The sequence below is a fragment of the Lolium perenne genome, chromosome 7 (assembly GCF_019359855.2).
Source record: "Lolium perenne isolate Kyuss_39 chromosome 7, Kyuss_2.0, whole genome shotgun sequence".
NCBI classification, from domain to species: domain Eukaryota; kingdom Viridiplantae; phylum Streptophyta; class Magnoliopsida; order Poales; family Poaceae; genus Lolium; species Lolium perenne.
In genome coordinates, this window is record NC_067250.2 from 36,017,717 (window position 1) to 36,039,488 (window position 21,772).

The following is a 21,772-nucleotide window of genomic DNA, read 5'->3' on the forward strand; positions in this document are numbered from 1 at the left end:
CGAACCAGAGTCGGAAAGAGGCGACGAGGCAGCCAGCTCATAGGGCGGCGCGGCCTGGCTGGGGCCCGCGCCGGCCTATGAGGGCACGCCCTCGTGCGTCTCCTCCACTCCGTTTCGATCTCGTAATTTTTCATATTTTCCAAAAACAGCAAAAACATTGTTCGGAAAGTAAATTGCGAACTTTTTATTACCAGTACTGTTACCTATTCAAAGTCGAGTTCTGGCGGATTGTCAATTTGACCTTTGATGAAGGCCTCTGGTGTTTCCACTCGAATAACATCAACATCTACATTGTAAGAATCACCTGAGATATAATGCTTGAGTCTTTGTCCATTCACCACTTGCGTAGCATTGCCTTGGAGAGAGCTAATTTTAATTGCTCCTGAACGATACACCTCCTCAACAACATATGGTCCTTCCCATTTCGAGAGTAATTTCCCTGCAAAGAATCTGAGACGAGACCGATACAATAGAACTTTATCCCCAATATTAAATTCTCTTTTGATAATCCTTCTATCATGCCATTGTTTAACTTTCTCTTTAAAGAGTTTAGCATTTTCATAAGCTTCACTTCTCCATTCATCTAGAGAACTCAATTGCAGCAACCTCTTATTACCAGCTAGTTTAGGATCTTTATTTAATTCTCTAACAACCCAATAAGCTTTGTGCTCTAGTTCTAAAGGTAAATGACAAGCTTTTCCATAAACCATTTTATAAGGTGACATTCCCATGGGATTTTTATAAGCAGTTCTATAAGCCCATAGTGCTTCCTTCAATTTACTAGCCCAATTCTTTCTAGTTTTATTAACAGTCTTTTGCAAGATAGATTTAATTTCTCTATTTGATAGTTCTACTTGCCCACTAGTTTGAGGATGATAAGCGGAAGCAATTCTATGATTGATACCATATTTAGCAAGAGTTTTTCTAAAACCACCATGAATAAAATGAGAACCTCCATCAGTCATAATATATCTAGGAACTCCAAATCTAGGAAAAATAATATCTAAAAGCATCTTTAAAGAAGTCTCACCATCAGCACTTTTTGTAGGTATGGCTTCCACCCATTTAGTGACATAATCAACAGCAACAAGTATATGAGTGTTACCTTCTGAAGAGGGAAAAGGTCCCATGAAGTCAAATCCCCAACAATCAAATGGTTCAATAACAAGAGTATAATTCATAGGCATTTCATTGCGTCTGGAGATATTACCAACCCTTTGACATTCATCACAAGATAAAATAAACTTCCTTGCATCCTTGAAGAGAGTTGGCCAATAAAAACCTGATTGTAGAACCTTTTGCGCGGTTCTATCTCCGACGTGATGTCCTCCATAAGCACTACCATGGCATTTACTTAATATCTCTTGCTGTTCATATTCAGGAACACATCTTCGCAGAATACCATCCACTCCTTCTTTATATAAGTGTGGGTCATCCCAGAAATAATGCCTCAAGTCATACAAGAATTTCCTCCTTTGCTGAGCTGAAAAGGTTGGAGGCAAGTACTTGGAAACAATAAAGTTAGCATAATCAGCATACCAAGGACTGTCTCGCGAGCTTACCTTTATTACAGCCAATTGTTCATTTGGAAAACTATCATTAACATGAACAGGATCATAAGCAATATTTTCCAATCTAGACAAATTATCAGCAACAGGATATCAGCACCTTTCCTATCTACAATATGTAAATCAAATTCTTGCAACAGAAGCACCCATCTAATAAGCCTTGGCTTAGCATCTTTCTTTTGCATAAGGTATCCGATGCAGCATGATCAGTATGAATAGTAACGATGCAAAGGGTAATGATCTTTTTTAGTTACCTTATTAACTTTCCGATAATCAATGCACATTCTATACCCTACAACTACTCTTTGAGGTATGAGCTCATCATTATTATTAGGCACAACAGTCATTCCTCCTTTCTTAGGAACACAATGCACAAGACTAACCCATCTACTATCAGCAATAGGATATATAATACCAGCTTCAAGAAGTCTTAATACCTCATTTCTTACCACATCCTTCATCTTAGGAATTAGACGACGCTGAGGTTCAACAACAGGCTTCGCATCATCTTCCATATTAATGGCGTGTTGGCAAATAGAGGGAGAAATCCCCTTCAAGTCATCAAGAGTGTAGCCAATAGCACCTCGGTGTTTCTTCAATATTTCCAATAACATTTCTTCTTCAAACTCTGTAAGCTTAGAACTAATAATAACAGGATATATTTTCTTATCATCAATATGAGCATATTTAAGATTATCAGGCAATGGTTTTAAATCAAAGACAGGATCTTCCTTTGGTGGCGGTGTTGTACCCAGATCTTCTACCGGTAAATCATGCTTAAGAATAGGTCGACGAAGGAAAATTTCATCAAGCTCATCTCTTTCTTCCCTAAAAACTTCACTCTCACTATTCTCCAAATGTTGCTGCAAAGGATTATTAGGAGCAAGAGCAATAGATGCACACTGTTCAACTCTAAAATCATTATTAGGCAAATCAGCTTTATAAGGAGTTTTGGTAAATTTAGAGAAGTTAAACTCATAAGATTCACCAGCAAATTTAGTCAAATTTTCTCTTTCTTGCAATCTATAATAGCTCCACAAGTATTTAGAAAAGGTCTACCAAAAATGATAGGAGAATATTTACTAGCAGCAGAACCAAGTAGCAAAAAGTCAGCAGGATATTTAATCTTACCGCATAGAACTTCCACATCTCGAACAATACCAATTGGAGAGATAGTTTCTCTATTAGCCAGCCGAATAACCACGTCAATATCTTCAAGTTCACAAGAACCAATTTCGTGCATAATCTCCGTGTAAAGCTCATAAGGAATAGCACTAATACTTGCACCAATATCACATAAACCATAATAACAATGATCACCAATTCTAACAGATAGCATAGGAACACTAGCTTGCTTAGACTTATTAGGATGTGAAACAATATTAGAAGCATCTTCACAGAAAATAATATGACCATCCTCCACATTTTCAGTCACAAGATCTTTAACTATTGCAACAGCAGGTTCAACTTTTATTTGTTCTTCAGGTTCTATAGGTTTCTTTTCACTTTTATGAACCGCACTATTTATAACAGAGTACTCCTTCATTTTAGCAGGGAAAGGAGTTTTTTCAATATAAGCTTCAGGAATAACATGATCAACAGTTTCAACTACAACACATTTATTTATAGATGAATCAATTTTATCTTTATACGGTTCATGATACTTATCAAAGTTCTTCTTAGGCAATTCATAATGAGAGGCAAAAGCTTTATAAAGATTTGCAGCAACTTGAGAATCAAGACCATAAGTAGCACTCATATTACGAAATTTATCAGTATCTATAAAAGCTTCAATGCATTTGTAATCATAATTTATACCTGATTCTCTACCTTTGTCGTTCTCCCATCCTTCAGTATTTTCCTGGATCCGATTAAGAAGGTCCCTTTTAAACTCTTCTTTGTTGCGCGTAAATGATCCAGAACAAGAAGTATCCAGCAAGGTCTTGTCTTCAAAAGAAAGTGTTGCATAGAAATTATCAATAATAACATTACCAGAAAGCTCATGAATGGGGCATTTGAGCATTAAAGACTTCAATCTCCCCCACGCTTGGGCAATACTCTCTCCATCATGAGGCCAAAAATTATATATGCAGTTCTGATCCTTGTGAATTTCACTTGGAGGATAGAACTTAGAATAAAACCGGGGCACAATATCATTCCATTCAAGAGAATCCCCATTATCCAGTAATTTATACCAATGCGCCGCTTTTCCAGACAGCGATATAGAGAATAGTTTCTTCCTCACTTCATCCATAGCAATACCTGCACACTTGAATAAACCGCATAATTCATGTAAGAACAGTAAATGATCTCCAGGGTGGACAGTTCCATCCCCTGTATAACGGTTATCCACTACACGTTCAATAATTTTCATAGGTATTTTGTATGGTATTTCTTCCTCACCTGGCGCCTCATCCACTACCTTTGCAGTAGTAGTAGATTTTCCAAATAAAAACTCAAGAGAAGATCTCTCCATAATGAATTATGGCAGCAGGCAGAAATAAAATCAGCACAAACAGTAGAAATTTCCCTTACCAATTCCACTTACCAATAGCGCTTCACTCCCCGGCAACGGCGCCAGAAAATAGTCTTGATGACCCACAAGTATAGGGGGTGTATCGTAGTATCTTCGATAAGTAAGAATGTCGATCCCAACGAGGAGCAGAAGGTGTTGATAAGCAGTTTCGATGAAGGATTCACTGTAAAAGCTCACAGACAAGTATTCAGGGGGTTTTGATGTAACAGATGAATAAAGTACGAGTAAGTAAAGTGCGAGAGTAAGAATTGCAGCGAGTGGCCCTATCCTTTTTAGCACAAAGGACAAGTCGGTTTGTTTACTTATAATGACCAAACGTTCTCGAGGACACACGGGATTTTAGTCTAGTGCTTTCGCTACATACGGCTAATGAATCTTCATTGTTTTGATAAGTGTTGTGTGGGTGAACCTGTGCTAATGTACCGCCCTTCCTAGGACTAATACATACTTGTGATTATACCCCTTGCAAGCATCTGCAACTACAAGAAAGTAATTAAGATAAATCTAACCACAGCCTTAAACTACGAGATCACGCTATCCCTCCTGCATCGATATACCAACGGGGGCTTAGGTTTCTGTCACTCCGGCAACCCCGCAATTGGCAAACGAGTACAAGATGCATTCCCCTAGGCCCATAAAGGTGAAGTGTCGTGTAGTCGACGTTCACACGACACCACTAGAAGAATAACACCACAACTTAAATATCATAACATTGAATATTACTCAACCATACTTCACTACTAACATTTAGACTTCACCCATGTCCTCAAGAACTAAACGAACTACTCACGAGACATCATATGGAACATAATCAGAGGTGATATGATGATGAATAACAATCTGAACATAAACCTTGGTTCAACGGTTTCACTCAATAGCATCAATAACAAGTAGAAATCAACACCGGGAGAGTTTTCCCTATCAAACAATCAAGATCAAACCCAAATTGTTACAGCGGTGACGATGTGCAGCGGTGGAGACGGCGGTGATGATGATGAAGATGATGATGATGGTGATGGAGATGATGTCCAACTTGATGGCGGTGACGATGGCGTCGATTTCCCCCTCAGGAGGAATTTCCCCGGCGGATCTCGGCTGCCCGGAGAGCTCTTTCTCTCTGTTGTTCTCCGCCCCTTGAGGCGTTGTGACTCTTCGCGACCTATCCCCTGGAGCTTAGGTTTTCGGGGCGAAGACGTTCGCGAAGAAAAGGAGGCGAGAGGGGGCTGTGGGCCCCCTCCTCACAGGGCGGCGCGGCCAGGCCTTGGGCCACGTCGGCCTATGGGGTGGGCCCACCTCGGGTCCCCTCGGCTCCCCCTTCTGGCTCCCTTCGTCATCTGGAAAATAGGATTTTTCATATAATTTCCGTCAACTGTTGATCTTCCGAAATATTGCATTCTGACGGCGCTTTTTCCAGCAGAATCCTGACTCCGGTGCGCGATCCTCCAATAATCATGAATCATGCAAAATAGATGAAATAACATGAGTATCATCTCCAAATATGAAATATATCAATGAATAACAGCAAATTATGATATAAAATAGTGATGCAAATTGGACGTATCAATTACCGTAAGTTTACCTCCGTTTGGGACCATAAGTCCGGTGTATATCTCTAGGTTGGAAATTTAACCAACACAATACAATGCATATATTTTAAAATATACATCATTAAAAAGTTTAGATGTTTTATTTTCTAATGGTATAATTTTTGTTTTGTACAATTAATTTTATATTATAAAATTGATGATCTTGTTACGCATCTCGACCTTATAATCCCGAACGGAGGTGGTACAATGAAAGAAAGAGATCATCTGGTTCAGTGTTTTGCAATTTTAGAGCCCAGCGTTACAAATAAGAAACAGCGTTGCAATTAAACAATGGTCACCCTAGAAAATTCAACCTTTCCACGAGGAGGAGGAGGAGGAGGAGGAGGAGGAGGAGGAGGAGGAAGGAGAAAAAGTCCATCCATTTAAAACGTGCTCCAGAGCTTTCCAATTCCAGCCACCGTCCGCGTTCGTGTCCGCGGTGGACGTCGGCGACGAACTCCCCCGGTCGCGTCACATCGACGGCCCAGCGCGTGCCGACCCCTTCCTCGTGGCCGTCCGATCGCCCTGCCGAATATCCCTGGGTTCCTCGTGCGAGGACCAGCACCTTCCCCGAAAAGGTAGGACTATTTTACCCTAAACACCCCAGCACTACCGCGTATCGCTAACAAGGTCGCTCGCACGCTGGGTTGGTCGCGTGATAAGGACCGATACGCGAATATGGATGTTGGCGCGACCGTCCGGTAAAGGTGGAAAGGAGGGAAGCCAAGTTATTGAAACCCTTTTTCGGCTCCGGTCAGGGGGAGGAGAGAGAGAAGGAAGGAGGAGGAGCAAACGACGCCGAACCGGAGCACGCGTTCGTCGCCTCTCTCTCTCCCTCTCTCACCTTCGCGGGAGGCGGGCGAGGCGGGGGATCGGATTTGGGGCGGCGTCGCTTGCTAGCCTCTCCACCATCTCCTCCAACTTCCGGGTCCGGGGGCTCTAATCCGGCGCCCAAATCCGCAGGGATCACGCGCGCGCGCTCTGGTCCTAGGCCGGCTCTTATCGTCCCTTACGTGCTCCGGCGCGGACTTCTCTCTGATCTCTCGGAAAGGTACCGTGATTTTTTTTTTCTAAAGCTTTCCTTGTTTGGTGGCGGAGTTTTTTTTTTTTTTTTTTTTGGCGAATGTGAGTTGTTGGAGTGAGGAATTTTATTTTATTGATTTGCGCGGAGGGGTAAACGGTGGATGGGTGAATCCCTGTAGGGCCAGATTGCCGCTCTGTAAACTTTAGCATTCCTGACGTTTACACGGCTGGGGTGATTGATTATTGCTAGCTTGGGGAATGGCTTTGGGGCATTGATCTGTGCCTTTGCTGCATGCACTAGTTCCCAGCTTCAGGTGGGAATTCGATCCTATCGGCACTGTCCTCTTCATCAGCTTTATGTGTATATGTGCTTGCTATCACGCGGGCATTTTGTGTTGATGTGATGATTTTGGGTGAGCAAAACTGAATGTTGCAACTCAAGCCTGTGCCGATTTGTGCTGATATTGTTCTTATTTAGGCGGTACTATCAAAAAAAAGCCAGTGCCTTACGGGTTCTCAGTCCGATTCTGCAGCTCCTTGTGCCAGGAGACCTTTCCAATCTTCGAGGCTCGCCTTGTCCATCACCCCTTAACGTTTTATGCCATCGCTCATGTCGAGTACATATAATGTATCCAAACCACGAATTTACGTTGCAATACGAGTAGCTCTAACGTATGGGTTTGTGCGACTACTCCGAATTGTGTCCAAACTAATATGTGCACGTGCATCCGTTTGATTGTATCAGTAATACTGTCATAGTTATTCCATAGTAACATATCAGAGTGTGATTTTATCATGTTCTGCAATGTTGGTCCCATAATCATGAACTCAATTTAATGGCTGCTGGTGTTACATAGCTAACTCAATTTACTTCTGCTCTTACTGACAGATCACCCATATTATCCTCGTCATACATTCACAAGCTCGCTAGAAAGATTTCCTATACATTCATCTAAGTATGAAGCCTGATCGGTTAATCTTCGCCAATCTTGGTCACGGTGGGGTGTGCATGCACAAGTTCCCGCCAGAGTTTCCGATGTCTCATGACCTTGGGTTGACCATGGTCACGCATCTCGGAAGATTGTTGGGGAGTTCCTTGCAGCATCGCAGCCAGATCTGCTCTTCAGGAAACGTGAAGGTTAAGGAAGCATTCATCTGCCTCAGGAAGGTTGCCAGAGCTTTCTGCTTCTGGTTTTCCAGAGCGTATGGTCCAAAGAGTTTCTCGCATATAAAGCAAGTGACCTCCCACATGCACAATTTGGTCAGATTGCAGTTTGGTTCTCTGAAAGAAGAACATGCTGTACAAATGTTCTTAGCTAGGCTTGCACAGGCAACACTTGGACGACTCTGGAATGATATTGAGCAGAAGCATGCCAGCAATCTTCTTACCATAGCTGGTTTTGCTACTATCGTGCCGCCATTTGAAAATATGTGAGTCTCAGTATACGTACTATTTTCCATTCATGCGCTCTCATATCCCTTCTATAATTTAGCTTGCATTCATTATTTTGCTATTTTTTCTTTCACAATTACATCTCAATTGATCTTTTCTTACATTGTATGTTTGTATGAATGGACCAGATCTCCAAAGATGCTTGCAGAGTCCATGGCGTTTGGAAATATTGATGGTTATTTTAACAGGCCGGCAGATCAGCCTTGTTTGGACGGGAAACGCCTAAGTTGTTGTGCTGTTGCTGTGCCAAGCACGATCTTTCAAGAAGATGCAGTTGAGCCAAAAACTGGAATCAAGTTCCCTGCATTTCTCGAAGATGAGGCCTCTCCAGCTACAGCGGTATACCCCTCTTGTTTCTTAGGAGCTTCTTATGTCATAGTACAGACTAGTCAACAAACAATGCAGAGTTAAGAGTGGACATAAGTATAGAATAAATATTATTATATTGAGTTGATATGTACCCAAGACAATTGATATGCTCATTGTTCTGCCGATCGGTTGATGTAACAGTTCATTGATTTCCAATGCCTTACTCAATTTTCTATATCATTTCCTCCTGCCTTGTTTGGTTGATGACTTCCATGTGACAGTTCATTGTTAACTAAATTTGCAGGTCCTTGTTGGAGTGGGTTTCAAAGGCATGAAAATAATGAGAGTCAAAAATTTGAACCTGTATGCTTTTGGTTTATGTGAGTATAAACTACTAAAAATGTATCTTTTCTTGTTTCTATTTGCCAGACAAGAAATGTTTATCAAGCATTACTCCATTTGTTACTGATGCCATGTCATTTTAGATATGCAACCACAATCTATTTGTGAGAAGCTGGGTCCTAAGTATGCTTCAGTTCCAACCACCAAATTGAAGGATGATCCAGATTTCTATAATGATCTTCTGAGGTATGCTCTCTGTTGATATCTCACTCTTGCATTCATACATTTTCTGAAGTGCAAAGGCTTAGCATGAACTAAGGAGTCATAACAAAATTCAGTTGTCTTGTCGGTCAAGGTTAGGGTTTATATGGACTCTTTGAGCTATATATATAAATATGATTGCAGCAGTTGGTTTCTGACAGTTTACAGCAGCTGGCAGTACTGCATATTGCTATGAGCTGTTGTCGTGTCAGGATTTCTGCTTGTATGTGCTCATTACGTTTGTGCATAATTAGATAGATGGGCAAGTTCCACACACATGTCCATAGATCGCTAAGTCTAAAGAAGTACACATTTAGTCTTTTTGAAAGTTAACTAGAATATTTTGTGGTAAGATATAAAACCTACTACTTCTCGTATATTATATATTCCTGTTGTTTAATTCGGTGATAATAACATCGTGTTCTTTTTACCAGGGAAAACCTTCATATCAGAGTTAGGTTGGTAGTTAACTACAATGGCCTTAGCATTGGTGCAGTAAGAGAGTAAGTATTATAATTTTATTGTGCATAACGCATGTGTTCTCTCAAAAATAACCTGTCATCTACTCCAGGCTCAAATAGAATTCTTTTGATTCTTTGCAGCGTATTTGAGAAGTCACTTGGCTTGCGTTTGCAGAAGGTACTTGCTGCTTGAGCTGCTTCTTTACTTCCTTTGCTACTCCTATAAACTCACAGGGATTTTGCATTTTATTTGTTCAACAGATGAATCCTAACACTGATTATCGTTGCTTGAAGACCTTTGGTTCTTACTTCACCGAAGATATTCCAATACCTGCTGTAAGTTATTTCGAGACAGTATTTCATGGTCTGCAATTTTCAGACTTGAGTGGTTAAAATGTTTGTAATTGCAGGGCACAAAGATTGACTTCTGCCAAACATCTGATGGCCAGCTAATAACGGAGAGTAAGTATACCTCAGGCTGTAGTAGAATAAATAAATAAAAATTGAGACATTCTCGATGTAAATACTGGGTGGATTTTGACAAGAACATTTCCTTGCAGTTGATGGCAGGCAAATCAGTGCTGTTCAGAGCAAAGACCTTTGCAGTAAGTATATGTCTCCTAGTCAGTACTTTATGAAGCTACTATTATTGTACTCACAACACATTCACAAGTTCCATCTCAAGATCTAACTTCATAGGTTTGTGATTTTTAACCTAGTCTTTTTCGATGAGCAGGGGCTTTCTTTGACATGTACATCGGCGATTCACCTGTCTCATTAGAGGCCAAAAAAGAAGTTGCCCGGAACGTGGCTGGGCTCATGGGTAGATGTCTATGAGAGAGGGCCGATCGGAGAAATTATTTCATTCTTCTATTGCAGCATGTGGATAGGAAACTAGGCGAGGGCCGCTGTATGTACATATGGTGAGAGAGATCTGTAACCTGTAAAGAGGAAAGGGCGATGTTGTATTGTTGTATACGCACATGGCACATGGGAGATGAGCATCTGCCTGCTGTGCAAGGGCCTCGTCCCAATTGGATGGGGCATCTTGCCATTTTGTAGATGAGGAGTTGAGGATGCTTCTCCCATGATGAAGGAAATATACACCCCTGCAAATCTCTCGGTCAGACTCGTTTTGCTGTGCTTTTCTTTCTCGTGCTGGACCCAGCTTCCATTTGTAAGTCAGAACTGCAAAATGAACTCGGATCATCTGGGATGAGCGAAAGGTTACGGGATCTCTAGCGGCCTGAAAGGTTACGGGATCTCTAGCGGCTTGACTCAAACGGACGCGAAACGTCTTCCTGGGACCTGGGACCGCGTGGTCTAAAAAATGGGTGTGCAGCCACACCCAGCTGCCCGACGCGTAATGATCGGGCTGTCTGTGGGTTTAACCTCAACTTATCGAAGTGGATCACGCTGCTTGGGGCGTGGACCTCAACTTGTCGCAATTGGTAGAGAAATGCTTGAGAATCCATGCTGACCTTGAATTTTTTTCTTGTCCTAGCTACAAGTTAGGTTCCAACTTATCTTGGAAATGCTACGGGATTCATGCTAACCTCGAATTTATCTTTATCCTAGTTGCAAGTAAGGCTGCACCTGACCTTTGTTGCCTAGTGGCAAGTGGGGTTGCAACTGAGAGCTGTGCTAACTCTGAATTTCTCTTTGTCCTAGTTGCAAAAGGGTCGCAACTGACCTTCATTGTCCTAGTTGCATGTGGGACCACAACTGACCTTTGTTGCCTAATGCAACTAGAGTTGTAACTGAGAGAGGATGCTTCGGAATCGTGCTAAACCCTAATTTCCATTTTGCTCCAATTGTAAGTGTGGTCACCAGTGGGTTTGTTGCCCAGTTGCAAGTGGACTTGCAACTAAGAAAATAATGTTCTGGTACAAGTGAGACTAGATTTTTTACGATTGCAGGCGAGATTGCAATTGGATTTTTTTTACACTTGTAAGTGATTTTTTACACTTACAAATGAGATTGCAATTTTTTTTGAGAAACACAGCACAAACATAGACGCTCACATACACGCGGATACATTCACCCCTATGAACCCACACACACACCCTACCTCTATTAGCACACGGAAGACTAAGCTGGTGGATTGGATCTTCAAATTGATGAAGTCACCGCAGACACATCGTTGTCGACTAGAACGTCGCCTCCCATATATTGAATGATTTTTTCGCCTTTATGAGACACACAGATGTCAAACCTGGGGTTTGAAATCTAGTGGGCTAGGGGTACAACCACCCTCCTAACCACTCAACCTGAGGTTAGTTCTCAAATGAGGTTGCAACTAGGGGGGGCAGGAATGCTATGGAATCCGCGCTAATCCGTTGTTCGTCCTTTTTTCCCGGTTGCAAGTGGGGTCACAACTGACAGTTGTTGCCCAGTTTGGAAATGGGGTCGCACGTGACCCATGTGTTGCCACTTACAAGTAGGGTTGCAACTGAAACCGGAATGCTCCAGAATCCGCGCTAAACCATAGTTCGTCCTTCTTGCCCTAGTTGAAGGTGGGGTTGCAACTGACCGTGTTTGTCCAATTGCAAGCGGGGTTGCAACTGAGAACAAAATGGTCTAGAATTCACACTAAAATTGTAGTTTTTTTTTTGTCCCAACTGCAAGTGGGATCGCAACTGACCGTTGTTGCCTAGTTGCAAGTGGGCCACAATTGACCGTGTTTGCCCAGTTGCAAGTGGAGTTGTAACTGAGAGAGAAATGCTACGGAATCCGTGCTACCCTCGAATTTCTCTTTTTCCCAGTTGCAAGTGAGGTCGCAACTGATCGTTGTTGCCCAGTTGCAAGTGTGGTCGCAGCTGACCGTTGTGGCCTAGTTGCAATTGTGGTCGCAACTGACCGCTATTGCCCAGTTGCAAGTGGGGTCACAACTAACACCTTTTGTTGCACACTTTTTTCAAGCGAGGTTGCAATTCCGTATTGGAATCCGGATTAAACCCTAGTTCATCCTTTTTTTGTCCCTGTTGCAAGTGGCGTCGCAACTGACCACTTGTTGGCTTATTGCATGTGGGGTTGCAACTTTGAAAGACATACAAGTTATAGCACACATAGTGAATACATGTTCACACATACTGCACTAGATGCCACTTGCAACAGAGACAAAAAAGGATGAACCAGGGCCGGGGCAGGGGCCGTCGTGGTGGAGCAGCTACGACCCCACGGTCACCGTCGCCTGCGTCTTCCTTGTCTTCGCAGGAGGAGCGCTGCTTCGAGTTCCTCCTCCGCATCGATGACCCACTCGGCATCAAGCGACTCCCGGACAAGTTCGCCGAGTTCGTCGATGGCGTCGAGCTGGCCTAGTTGCAGCTACGGGAGGCCTATTGCAACTTCTGCCGGTGGCCTGTCGAGGTCTTGTTCGACGGGCAGGGCAAGATGTACCTGCACACGGGGTGGGACAAGTTCGCCCGTGACCTCACGCTCGAGCCCGGCTGCCAGCTCACCCCTCTACGAGGGGGGCAGCGAGATGATCGTCAAGGTGTTCGACGACACAACTTGCCGCAGGCACTACCACACTGGCGAGTCCGGCTCGGACACCGACAATTAAAACTGTTAGAGTGTTCTTTCTTTGCAGCGAATATGGCTACGAGCCAATTGAAGCTAGTAGTGGCGGTTCTTGTATGTAACGTATGTTCTTCCTTAGTGGGAACAACAGGGTCATCATTGCCAGTTGAATTTTCCAGTTTGGGTGATTGAGTGTGTCCGAGAATGTTCTTTCTTTGCAGCGAACATACGGAACCAACACTACTGGCTTTCCTCATTTTCCAATGTTTTAATTTGTGTCAACAATGGTTCAAACTATGTATTAGTTTGTGTAAACCACGTTCCAAATTATGTATTAGTTTGTGTAAAACCATGTTCCCAATTTGTAATGTTTGGAACTATGTTTAAATGAAGTAGAGAAAAAAATCAAGTAGAAAAAAATGTGTTGCCCCGCTGGAGCACCCCAGACGCAAATGGGCACGCGCACAAAAACGATCATTTTTGTGTCCACAGGACCACGCAAACGGACGCTGGCGGATAATTTGGGCTTCTGGAATGCGTCGCCCGTTGGAGATACCCTTACGCATGTTGGAAGTGTGCTTTGTTGGCCTGTGTGTGTGGCAAAAAGTTTTTTTTTTTTTTTTGAGAAACACCACCCCACCCCACCTTTTTATTCAATAGGAAGTTGCATCATTTTTTTTTTGCGAATGAGAAGTTGCATCATACAAACACCATCAGGTGAAGCTAAAAACCAAACATGTCGTCCTAGCGGGAGGGAAAGAGAACTCCTCGCTAGTCGATGAGCATCTACATTTGCTCTTCTACTCTCATGAACGAAATCAACCTGTTGGAAGTCATCAGCTCTGGCTTTTATTTCTTGGATAATATGACCATAGCGTCCCATGCCTCCTTCTCTCAGACATCTAACCACATTAGCACAGTCACTAGCCAGCCCGAATCTCTGCAGCAGGAGGTTTGCTTCCACAGCCATGCCCTCCCTGCATGCTAGGGCTTCTAGAGTCTCTGGTGCTGTAATTCCCACCAGGACAACGGATGAGGCTCCCAGAAAAACTCTGTCTTCTCCTCGAACTACTGCCACGATCGACCCCGTCGAAGAGTTCTTCGATAGTGCAGCATCCACGTTCACCTTCACCATTCCTTCAGGTGGCGGGATCCACTTCGGACAGTGGAGCTTTTGCTTCGTCTCTTTGGCAGGTGAAGTAACCAATCGGTTCAGATCATTCAGAAACCTCTCGACGAAAGCGTTAGTCGACAAAGGACTCTGAAACATCCCCTCATGCACTGCTTTCCGTTTTGCATGCCAAATTTCCCAAAGGGTTACCACAACTCTGGTCCTCTCCTCATGCGGTAATGCTTCAAAAACAGCCGCGAGCCAACCTCTGGCATGTGGTTCTCGGATATGCCCAATCAGGTCAGTAATATCTGGTGGAGCTAAAGCCCATACACACATTACCATATTGCAATTTACTAGAGAATGCCTCCAGGAATGTTCCTCGCCACATATCGCACATGAGCTCTGATGTGCCATGTGTCTATGATGCAACAAGAAAACAAAGTTACACCGTACGTACCATTAAAAGGCCATGAACTGGAAAGGCCCAGCAAGGAATGGAGGACTGGAGTTGAAGCGGGCCAACACATGCCTCAAATAATCGATCGGAATAATTACAATACGACTAGCGACCGATGGGATTGAAGAAATTTGCTCCACATCAGTTAATTAGGTGAGATTTAACTTAACTCCATGTTAACTGAGCTCTAGACACACCTTTTTTTAAACGATCTTTATAGTGAAGTAATAAAATTCGTGAAGTTGACCGAAATTACTTAAGTTTCCATTCACCTTCGTTTGTTGTTGCTGCCGAGCACGAGCGTAACATAGAAGAAGATCCGTAAGAGAAAACCCCACGCGACAGTAACCCACAAGCAGCCCCACTTGCCGAGTTGGTCAATGGCCTGCTTGGCCAGTATGTCCGTCCCCGTGGTGAGGCAGGTTGTGGTGTTGAAGTGGATCCCCATGGACTTGCTCATCGTGGTGAGCATGCTCACCTGGTTCTCCACCGGCAGCTTCCCCATGGGCATCCCGTCGAATATCTGCACCCCTCGCATGAAGCACTTGCCTGTGTCAGCGCCGAACTCGTTCTGCATCACTGCCTCATACGGGTACTTGAGCAGCGACATGTAGTGGAAACACATCCAATAGTCGGGGATGCGGTGGCGGCTCATGAAGAAGCCGCTGAAGAGCAGGAAGTAGGACACCCCGGCCACCACCACGGTGTACCCAATGATCACGTGCGGCACCACGCCGGACAGGAACGTCGCGAAGCCGCTCCCCGTCCAGAAGGAGGCGAGCACAATGAGGACGAAGAAAACAAAGCCCTCAGCTCCACCGGCCAACCCTACGGCAAAGAAGGTGCTGGCCGCGAAGGCGAGGGAGAGGAAGATGAGTGGCGGGAAGGCTACGATGGCGTTAGACACGGCGTAGGAGGATCGGCGGTACGCGTTGTGCGCAGTCTCCCGGAAAAAGATGTAGCGCTCGATGAGGAACACAGGGAGCGCGTCGGCGGTGGTGTAGAACATGGTGGACATGGCGATGGCGAAGAAGCTGAATCGCTCCTTCACGCCCGTGGGTGTGCTGTCCAGCCGCCAGAAAAGGGTGGCCAGGATGAAAGCGGTTGCTACCACGGCGCCGAACCGGACCAGGAACACCTCCGGCTTGCGGCGGGTATTGGTGAACCCTCGCCGCGTCAGCACCCACACCTCCACCCACCACGGATTCGCGTAAGTGGCAACTTCGGTTCTGAGTACTGCCGCCGCCACCTCCGTGCCGGACACCAGCTTGCCGCGGGCAATGATCAAGCGGATGGTCTCCTTTAGCGACAGCCAAGGCCCATCCACGGCACGGGACGAGAGAGTCTTCTCTTGCCACAACCTGTTAAACTTGACGAGCTCCTCGGTCCCGCCCTGGGAGCCCTCCAGCTCGCGTATGTGATCGAGCGCCAACTCGGCCGGGTTCGCCCCGTCAGGGATCGGTTCGCCCATGAACACAGAGAGGAAGCGACGCAGGGCGGCCGGCGGGCCGTAGTAGACCGTCCGACCGCGGGAGAGGATCATGAGGCAGTCAATGAGGGCGAGGATGCGGTAGCTCGGTTGGTGGACCGACATGACCACAACGCTACCGCTCCGCGCGATGCGCTGTAGCACCTTGACCACCATGAAGGCGCTTGTAGAATCGAGGCCGGACGTGGGCTCGTCAAGGAATAGGACGATGGGATCGTGGATGATGTCGATGCCGATGGATACACGCCGGCGCTCACCACCGGACACGCCGCGGTGGCCCTCGTCGCCGATGATGGTGTTGGCCGCGGCGCGCAGGTCGAGCTGGTCGATGAGCGCCTCGACGCGGCTCCTTTTCCTGGACGCGGAGAGCGAGCGCGGGAGACGAAACTCCGCTGAGTACATGAGCGTCTCGGCGACGGTGAGCATCGGGTAGAGCAGATCGTCCTGCATCATGTACGCCGAGATGACTCTGAGCATGCGGCTGTCAAGGGCGTCTCCGTTGAGGGTGACGGCGCCGCGGAGGCTATCGCGCTGGATCCGGTCAGCGAGCGCGTCGATGAGTGTGCTCTTGCCGGCGCCGCTCGCGCCAAGCACGGCCATGATCTCCCCCTCCCGCGCTTCACCGGAGATTCCGTCGAGCAGCGTGCGTGTCCTCACGCCCTCGCCGTGACTATGTGCCGCTTCGACGTCGCGGTCGCGGCTCCGCCGGCTGAAGGACCTCATCGGCTGCTTGACCTTGACGCTGTATATCAGGTCGTGGAAGGCCAGCACCAAGTGGACCGCCGGGCGGCAGATGAAGTCAGCTGTGGTGGTACTGGCATCCCCGTTGTCGTCGGCCACGGCTGGTTGCCCGGAGGTATCGACTTGGGCGGTGGAGGTGGACACACGTGAACGAGAACGGGGCAAGGGAAGGTGGTGGACGCCGGAGTTGTCACCAAAGTGTGGGTCGCTAGGCAGGATATCGGCACGGGGCGCGTTCCCGGCGCCACCTTCCATCGTTCGCTGAACCAAATGCTCAAGCTAGCACCATGTAAGGAGCTACTACAGACAGGACTTGAGTTGCGATCTCTCGATCGTGTGTGTGTGTTTGCGTGGGGGAGTATATGAATGAATGGACCCGGCCGGTACATATATGAATGATGGTGGCCTAATTAAAGATGTTCGACTCTTCTGTCCATCAAGTTAACGTGTATTCTCGAGGCCTAAGGATGCTAAGACATACTCCCTTCGTTCCTTGATTGATCATGGACAATTGACTTAATAAAATAGAGGAGTTTTCAAAGATAAGAAAATACAAAAAAAATCCCCCAAAAAATATACACATAAGTTGTCCAAGGCAATATACCTTATATTTTAGTGAATTTTCTCAAAAAACTATACACCTTACATCTAGAAATGGAGGGAGTATATGTTAGGTCAATGGAGTATTTTTGGTAGCTTATCCGTGTACCACGCGATATTATCCTACATACTCAATATCCGTATCATGAGTACGTTCAATAACTATATGTCTAAACACTGCCGGCCACGTTAAGCAAATACGGGGAACGCATGTGCTGATAGGCCAGGCTGGATGATCCTCCTGTTTCGTGTGCAGCTCAATGTTTTTGTTTACAATTTGCTCACACGAACCTGCCGGTCGGTATGCAGGTCAATGTTTGTAACTATATACTAGTAATACGAAGTACTATATATACACACATCATATCAATCTCTAGGATCATAAAGATCTACACAATCGCCAACAACCTGGCACGTCTGGTCAACTATGTAACGTGGGTCCGGATCTTTTCTCTACCCGATAATAAGATTTTTGTGTGTGATTGTGGGGATGATGACATGTCTGGTCAACTATGTAACGTTCGTCCGTAAGGTTCCGTAAGTCTATGATTATCGGTCCTCACGCATTATTATTGCGATCCTAAGATTCTAAACAATCGTCAACAACCTTCTGTTTTAGCGGGACACTAGCGGTCAACTATGTAACAGGTGGACCGAGCGGCACGATCGGTGAGCTATTGTAAACAAAAAAAACTATGTAACAGGTGGTTTCGGGACACGGTGTTTCTGCACACCCTCTATTTAAATGTTTTTTCAACATATTTAAAATTTTAAATAAAATACGAGTATTAAAAAATATCTCATGTATATATATCTTGACATGCAGCATAATGGGTTGATGAGGCTACAGCCGTACCATCTTAGAAAAAGTGCATCTCTCGTCTCTATACTTTATTGGTTGTTGTGTGAGCCTACTTTTCTTACTTTAAAATATTCTCCGTCTTGAGATTAATAAAATCATCAGGGACGCCTCGCTGTTGATAGAAATGTCGCCGGCTCTCACTTAATAAATATTTTGACTTTATAAAACACAAAAATGTCAAATTTGAAATTTGATCTATGTTGAGCTTTGGACATTTTTTTCGAGAATGGAACTTGGACATCACTACCCTTCTAACCTTCCCACCATATATTGGTGCTTCAGTCTCATAACTTCGTCTAGATGCTGTATCTTTATCTTTATATGGTGCGGTTGAGTCTCTCCTTAGCTCCTCGTGTGACATACAGTACTGCTTAAGTAGTAACTAGTAGGGAGAGAGGGAAGATCCATGGAGGCTGGCACTGGGGGTGCGCCGCTCGCCGGTATCCTACCCGGCGACCAACGCTCCGCCAGCCTCGATCAGCTGCTTTCACGCCGTTCACGCGGCTCCATGTCTACGGCCAGCGTCAACGCAGCCGACACGTCCGTCCGGCAACAAACGATCGATGACGACGGCACAGTCGACTCCATCTGCCTCCCGGCCGTCCACTTTGTACTGGCCTTCCACGACCTGACTTACAGCGTCAAGCGGTCGAGGAGATCATTGTACAGGAGCCGTGTCGAGGCGAGCGACACGGGGATGGGTGTTCCTCACGGCGAGGGGGGCGGGATGAACACGCTGCTCGATGGCATCTCCGGGGAGGCGAGGGAAGGAGAGATCATGGCCATGCTCGGGGCGAGCGGTGCCGGCAAAAGCACGCTCATCGATGCGCTTGCTAACCGGATCCAGCGAGGGAGCCTCCGCGGCGCCGTCACACTCAACGGGGACGCCCTCGACAGCCGCCTGCTCAGAGTCATCTCGGCGTACGTGATGCAGGACGATCTGCTCTACCCGATGCTCACCGTCACCGAGACACTCATGTACTCAGCGGAGTTTCGTCTCCCGCGCTCGCTCTCTGCGTCCAAAAAAAGGAGCCGCGTCGAGGCGCTCATCGACCAGCTGGGCCTGCGCGCCGCGGCCAACACCATCATCGGTGACGAGGGCCGCCGCGGTGTGTCCGGTGGCGAGCGCCGGCGTGTGTCCATCGGCATCGACATCGTCCACGACCCCATCATCTTGTTCCTGGACGAGCCCACGTCCGGGCTCGATTCTACAAGCGCCTTCATGGTGGTGAAGGTGCTGCGGCGCATCGCGCGGAGCGGCAGCGTTGTGGTCATGTCCATCCACCAGCCGAGCTACCGCATCCTCGGCCTCCTTGACCGTCTCTTGCTCCTCTCCCGCGGTCGGACGGTGTACTACGGTCCGCCGGCCGCCCTGCCCAAGTTCCTCTCTGAGTTCATGGGCGAACCGATCCCTGAGGGGGCGAACCCGGCCGAGTTCGCGCTAGACCACATACGCGAGCTGGAAGGTTCCCAGGACGGGACCGAGGAGCTCGTCAAGTTTAACAAGTTGTGGCAAGAGAAGCTGCTCGGCAGCAAGGCGTCTCTGTCGCTTAAGGAGGCCGTCGGATTGAGCATCGCCCGCGGCAAGCTGGTGTCCGGCGCGGTCGCCACCGGCGCCGCTGCTGCCACGCCAAGGGAGCGGGAGGTGGCGACGCACGCGAACCCGTGGTGGGTGGAGGTGCGGGTTCTGATGCGGCGAGGATTCACCAACACGCGGCGCACGCCAGAGCTTTTCCTTTGGCGGCTTGGCGCGGTGCTAGTGACCGCCTTCATCCTGGCCACCCTTTTCTGGAGGCTAGACGATACGCAGAAGGGCGCGGAGGAGCGGTTGAGCTTCTTCCTCATAGGCATCTCCACTATGTTCTTCACCAGAGCTGACGCGCTCCCTGTGTTCGTCAGGGACCGCGACATCTTCCTCCGGGAGACCGCCCATAACGCGTACCGCCGGTCGTCTTACACTCTGTCCAACGCCATCGTATGTTTCCCGTCGATAGTCTTGCTCTCACTGGCCTTCGCGGCCATCACCTTCTTCGCCGTGGGCTTGGCCGGTGGTGGCGAGGGCTTTGTTTTCTTCGTGCTCATCGTGTTGGCCTGCTTCTGGGCGGGTAGCGGGTTCGTGACATTCCTGTCCGGCGTGATCCCGCATGTGATCCTTGGGTACACCGTAGCGGTGGCCCTCCTGGCCAGCTTCATGCGCTTCAGCGGCTTCTACATCACGCGCGACCACATCCCAAATTACTGGATATGGTTCCACTACATTTCGCTGATCAAGTACCCGTACGAGGCGGTGATGCAGAACGAGTTTGGCGCAGACCTAGGCAAGTGCTTCATGCGAGGGGCGCAGATGTTCGAGGGGACGCCCCTGGCCGAACTGCCGATGGAGTACATACGGGCCAACTTCAACACCACATCCTGCATCACCACAGGGGCGGACATACTCACCAAGCAGGCCGTGGACCAACTCGGCAAGTGGGGCTGCTTCTGGGTCACTGTGGCGTGGGGATTTCTCTTCCGGGTCTTCTTCTACCTCACGCTCGTGGTCGGAAGCAGCAACAAACGGAGCTGAACCCACAATAAGTAAATTCCTGTTTTCCGTCAACTTTACCGAATTTATTTTTTATTATAAGAGCATCTCCAGCCGCGTCTTCCAAAGCGTCCCCAAACGACACCGGATCGAATGTTTGGGGGACGCATTTTGTTTGTGCCGCGTTTGAGGGATTTCTCTCCCCAGCTACGTCCCCAAACGCCACCCCCAAACTTTTTCTTATAGAATTTTCGAAAATACAGTCATTTATTAAATATAGCATTCAAATAAATATATTTGCCGAGATTATTTCCAAATTAAAATACAACAAACAATGAAACAACTATACAAATGTAATAAATGAGGCTAGATCAAGGTGCCGCGACATTTGCTGATAATCCTTTGATCCTCCACATATACTCAACGAGGATCATTTTGAAGTTTCTCGTGAACATTGTTGTCACGGATCTCTACGTGCATGGCGAGAAAATCAGCAAAATCTAGAGGCAACTCATGATCAACCTCCGCAAGAGGGTCCTGACACTCACATGGACCAACATGTCTCCTGACATAATTCTTGCGGTCATCCTCGATGATCATGTTGTGCATGATCACACAAGTCTGCATCACCTCCCACATTTGATCGTGAGACCAGTTTAGAGCAGGGTACCGGACAATTGCAAATTGAGCTTGAAGCACACCAAATGCCCGCTCGGTATCCTTCCTGCAAGCCTCCTGTTGTGAAGCAAAATGGCAATTCTTCTGACCTGATGGAGCCGAGATTGTTTTGACAAAAGTGACCCATTTTAGATATATACCATCGGCTAGATAATAGTCTTTGGCATATGGGTGGCCACTGATCTCATAGTTGCATGGTGGAGCATGGCCTTCCACTAGTTTGCTGAACACCGGAGACTGCTGCAA

At 46.7% G+C, this 21,772-nt stretch overlaps 3 protein-coding genes across 3 annotated transcripts; 2 read left to right on the forward strand and 1 right to left on the reverse strand.

Moving 5' to 3' along the window:
* The first annotated feature begins 6,444 nt into the window (after window positions 1-6,444).
* LOC127317821 (fatty-acid-binding protein 2) lies at window positions 6,445-10,666 on the forward strand. Its single transcript, XM_051348411.2, has 11 exons — window positions 6,445-6,741; window positions 7,603-8,144; window positions 8,295-8,505; window positions 8,780-8,855; window positions 8,961-9,063; window positions 9,513-9,581; window positions 9,681-9,717; window positions 9,801-9,875; window positions 9,950-10,001; window positions 10,100-10,144; window positions 10,276-10,666. The coding sequence occupies exons 2-11, from the start codon at window positions 7,672-7,674 to the stop codon at window positions 10,374-10,376; spliced, it is 1,242 nt and encodes a 413-aa protein (XP_051204371.1). The 5' UTR covers window positions 6,445-6,741; window positions 7,603-7,671; the 3' UTR covers window positions 10,377-10,666.
* Window positions 10,667-14,683: 4,017 nt separating this feature from the next.
* LOC127317820 (ABC transporter G family member 6-like) lies at window positions 14,684-17,205 on the reverse strand. Its single transcript, XM_051348410.2, has one exon. The coding sequence runs from the start codon at window positions 17,115-17,117 to the stop codon at window positions 14,901-14,903; it is 2,217 nt and encodes a 738-aa protein (XP_051204370.1). The 5' UTR covers window positions 17,118-17,205; the 3' UTR covers window positions 14,684-14,900.
* Window positions 17,206-18,700: 1,495 nt separating this feature from the next.
* Window positions 18,701-20,923, forward strand: LOC127313459 (ABC transporter G family member 5-like). Its single transcript, XM_051343962.1, has one exon. The coding sequence runs from the start codon at window positions 18,731-18,733 to the stop codon at window positions 20,888-20,890; it is 2,160 nt and encodes a 719-aa protein (XP_051199922.1). The 5' UTR covers window positions 18,701-18,730; the 3' UTR covers window positions 20,891-20,923.
* The last annotated feature ends 849 nt before the right edge of the window (window positions 20,924-21,772 follow it).